Genomic DNA, 3,809 nt, shown 5'->3' with positions numbered 1-3,809 from the left:
AATTTCGTACTGCATTATTTGCTTTATTTGAAAATGTGTTGAGCAAAATAATGGACTTTCACCCTGTTACATTTATACGATTAAGGTACTAGCCGCAGGCCTGCACTGACCGCAACGAATTTTAGTTGAATTTATAATTTTTAATTTATTTGAGGTGCAGTACAATAGACTCCACATTATAGAAACTCATACAAAGGTGTATGAATAATGATTACAAAAGCTGTTGCAAGCCAGTCAGAAACATTCTCCTTAAACAAGAAATAAAAATTAGGAAAATACTTTATTAGTTCATTGTGCACATTCTACAATTCATCTAATAAAGAAATACATTTTTTTAGCTGTTTACAAGTTCAACACAGATAAAGCGAATAACATATTGTGTTGCCACCAACTGAAACATCTACGACGTAAGACCCCTATTGTTTAAAAGATACTAATTTAATTAGAATTTCACTTGGAGTTATAAGGTCCATAAGTTAAAGCCTTACGAAAAAGTTAGTTAATATCATACAAACCAAACTATTTTAATATCTCTACACAAAGTTTGTAATCAAGAAGTAATGCAGGCAGGAATTAAGAAGAAATTATTTTTGAATTTCATTTCAGCGATGTGTTCTTAACGATTTGAAAATGGCATGTCTTCAGTTTTGTAAGAAAATTTATACAGTAAACACAAAAATTAAATAATCAAAAATACAGTAAAAAAAAAATTCAAAATTTTCCCAGTTATATTTATTTATTTTTATACAAGTTTTACTAGTAAACAAAATTGAAATAGAAAATGGCGTGCTGCGGTGGTCCTTGCGGTCCGTGTTTTCCTTGCTGTGGCCCCTGCGGCCCTTGTTGTAGGCCGTGCTGCGGACCGTGCGGTCCTTGCTGCGGGCCATGTGGGCCTTGCTGTGGTCCCTGTGGACCGAGCCCTTGCCCAGGGCCTTGTGGATCAAGCCCATGCCCAAGCCCTTGTGGACCAAGCCCAAGCCCATGCCCAAGCCCCTGTGGACCAAGTCCTTGCCCAGCTCCTTGCGGCCCAGGCCCGTGCTGCATGCCATGCGGAGGCCCATGCGGACCTTGCTTTGGACCCTGCGGCCCGTGCAGAGGCCCCTGTGGACCCTGTGGACCTTGTGGACCCTGTGGTGGACCATGCTGTTAAGTTACGAGCTTGTGATGTCATGGGGCTCGTAAAGCCTAATCATGTGTACGTTGCTATCTTGGTTTGTTTAAAGTGGACGTAATTATAAGAATAAAATGCTGTTATAAAAAAGTTTTTTCATCATGCATATTCCCTACAGAATTGCGCAAGTCAACTCACGATTTTTAGCTGTCGCATGAACAAAATAGGAGCAATAGTTTTGTGTATATGCTTACCTTAGATTAATGGTATGATAGGGGTAACCTACAATAAAGGTCCTTTCTCAGACCAACTGTGAAAGGACCTTTATTCACCTTTAATGTGATGAGAACAGATTTTAATCGCGGTCTATATGGTATTTGAAAACAAATTGATTCCTGGATTTCACTACTTTAATATTAGGGAAATGAACTAACGTGCTTGGTGTGAAATAGTAAAAGCCACCGGCTGCCTCGCGATGTTAGCAATTAATGTTCTTAAATTGTTGCTTTACGTAGCACGCGTACTTTATTAAAATAATTGAAAAAACATTGATACTAGATCTAAAGTGGAAACCGCTCTCGATGAACGATGGTCACCTCCGAGTGCATCCACTTTACAGTGCTCTTCCAGCCGGGGCGTATGTGAAACGGCTTTGTCGGCTCCGCCCAGTTCCAAGCGTATAATCCGCGCTGATCTATGTGAAAACAAAAATGCCGTCCGATATTCTCAGAGCCGATTTATGTGAGGACCCTTATTCTTCCGTCTTCTATCTTGTTAATAGTTGCTCCATTTCCTTCTTTGAAAATGAGGGTTCCCTATCGGTATTCAATATTAAATCACTTTACAGATGTTTTCACACTTGTGGTCTGCACCACAAACTAAATAAATTAGGCTTTCAATCTAAAACCCCAAATCATTCCTAACCTAGGAAATGTGCCCGCCTTTGTCCAGATCCTTCTTTACTTTTTTTTTATTGCTTTGAATGACGAGTCAAGCTTGCCGTTCGCCTGATAAACGATCCTACCGCCATAAACAGTAAAAACACCATGCCACACCTTGAAATACAAAGTATTGTTTGGTGTTATGTCTCATTATATCCAGTAGTTACACTGAATACAGTCTACTTAAGAAATGCGAGGAAAATATTGTTTTAATGCCAGTATATTTTCAAAATCCATAAAACATTCTGAACACGTATATTTTATCCGCAAGCTGGTCCGCAGCAGCACCCGCAGAGACCGCTGGTGCATCCGCCGATGCAGCCGTGCCCGCAGCTGTAGTACGAGCCGGCGACGCCGCCGCAAGCACTGCAAGGCAAAGTAGGCTTTATCGCTGATGCAGTGGGTGGATAACGAGGATAATTCACCTATTTCCATCCGTGAAAGTACCTCGCCAATAGGTTCATGCTAATTTGGCTTATGTGACCAGGTCTTAAGGAGATCAGCTGACACGAGACCCCATATACTCTCAAACCAATAAGATGGAATTTTTAACATACGAGCATATTATACTTTCTAATTTCTATCCAGTTTCGTATTAAATCCATACACCTACCACCAGTCCCAATCAATTTATTTCGCAATATTGCAATAATTATGAATAAAAATAAAGGAATATCTAATTACCCTAAGATGTTTTTATTACATAGATACGTTGTCCGAGCTCAATATTGGCAAGACGAAAGTAAGGTAATTGCCCGATATTCACTTAGTCAACTTCCAACCACTGTCGCCGCTAGTCGGCTTACTAAATTTTGTATTTTTGTAAATAAAATGCCTTCCTGTGTTTTTAGACGATGTATACGTTATACTCCTACTGTGAGTGAAAAAAACGTTTCATTTCATACATTAGTAATAAGTATACACTATTTAACTTATTTTTTAACTAATAATTGCATTTTATTCGACTGTCATGGCGACGGGGCGGTCGACGCTCGGGATCATTCGGGTATACTCGGGCACACTCGGGCCGTATAAACGCGAAACACTAGGGCTGTGACTATAGTAAATACTGCGCTGTTTTTATGTGCAATTTTGTTAGTGTATGACGCGTCTATTTGTAAAACGTCATTGTAATTACCCATGTATGACGCCTATATCGCCACACGGTGACACGCACTTGACTCCCCTGGTGTGAACGCACCAGGGGCCTACTCCGCAGCACTCTTCATGTCGATGGGCCATGGGACCACAGGGCCCTGCCATCGGACCCTGACATCCTAAACAGCAATTACGAACAGGCATTTTTAAATATATAATAAAAGTATAAAATAACTTGAATTTTCACCAACTTGTCTTGAAAAACCCGAAAACAGAGCTCGAAATATCTGAAATGAAATTTACTTTTTTTTTGTTTCTAGAAATATGCCATAGAGATTAAATAATAGGTTGGTATATAAATATCGATTTAGTAACTTTTTTTATGAATTATTAATTTACTCATAACATATTATTTTTACGTCCTTGTAATTTTTTTTATTTTGAGAAAGTACATAACAAAAATTTATAATATTCACAGAATAATATTTTATATAATTTCAAGCCTCCGTAGAATACAATGCCAATACCATAAAGCGAGAAGATTAGAAAATTACACATAAAAACTTTTTACATTAAGCACAAACCATTAAAAAAGGCCAGTGGTGAAAATAAAAAAAAAATAACAAAACAAAAATGTCATTACCTACTCCAACATATTC

General features: G+C 38.5%; 1 protein-coding gene across 1 annotated transcript; it reads right to left on the bottom strand.

The window, feature by feature from the left end:
- Nucleotides 1–2,254: 2,254 nt before the first annotated feature.
- LOC115443652 (keratin-associated protein 5-5) lies at nt 2,255–3,490 on the bottom strand. Its single transcript, XM_030169135.1, has 2 exons — nt 3,191–3,490; nt 2,255–2,418 (listed from the first exon to the last, which is right to left on the bottom strand). The coding sequence occupies exons 1-2, from the start codon at nt 3,352–3,354 to the stop codon at nt 2,313–2,315; spliced, it is 270 nt and encodes an 89-aa protein (XP_030024995.1). The 5' UTR covers nt 3,355–3,490; the 3' UTR covers nt 2,255–2,312.
- Between the last annotated feature and the right edge of the window lie 319 nt (nt 3,491–3,809).

Source organism: Manduca sexta, chromosome 12, assembly GCF_014839805.1.
Source record: "Manduca sexta isolate Smith_Timp_Sample1 chromosome 12, JHU_Msex_v1.0, whole genome shotgun sequence".
Lineage (NCBI taxonomy): Eukaryota > Metazoa > Arthropoda > Insecta > Lepidoptera > Sphingidae > Manduca > Manduca sexta.
The sequence above is the reverse complement of the archived record's forward strand: the minus strand, read 5'-3'. Positions and strand labels throughout refer to the sequence as shown.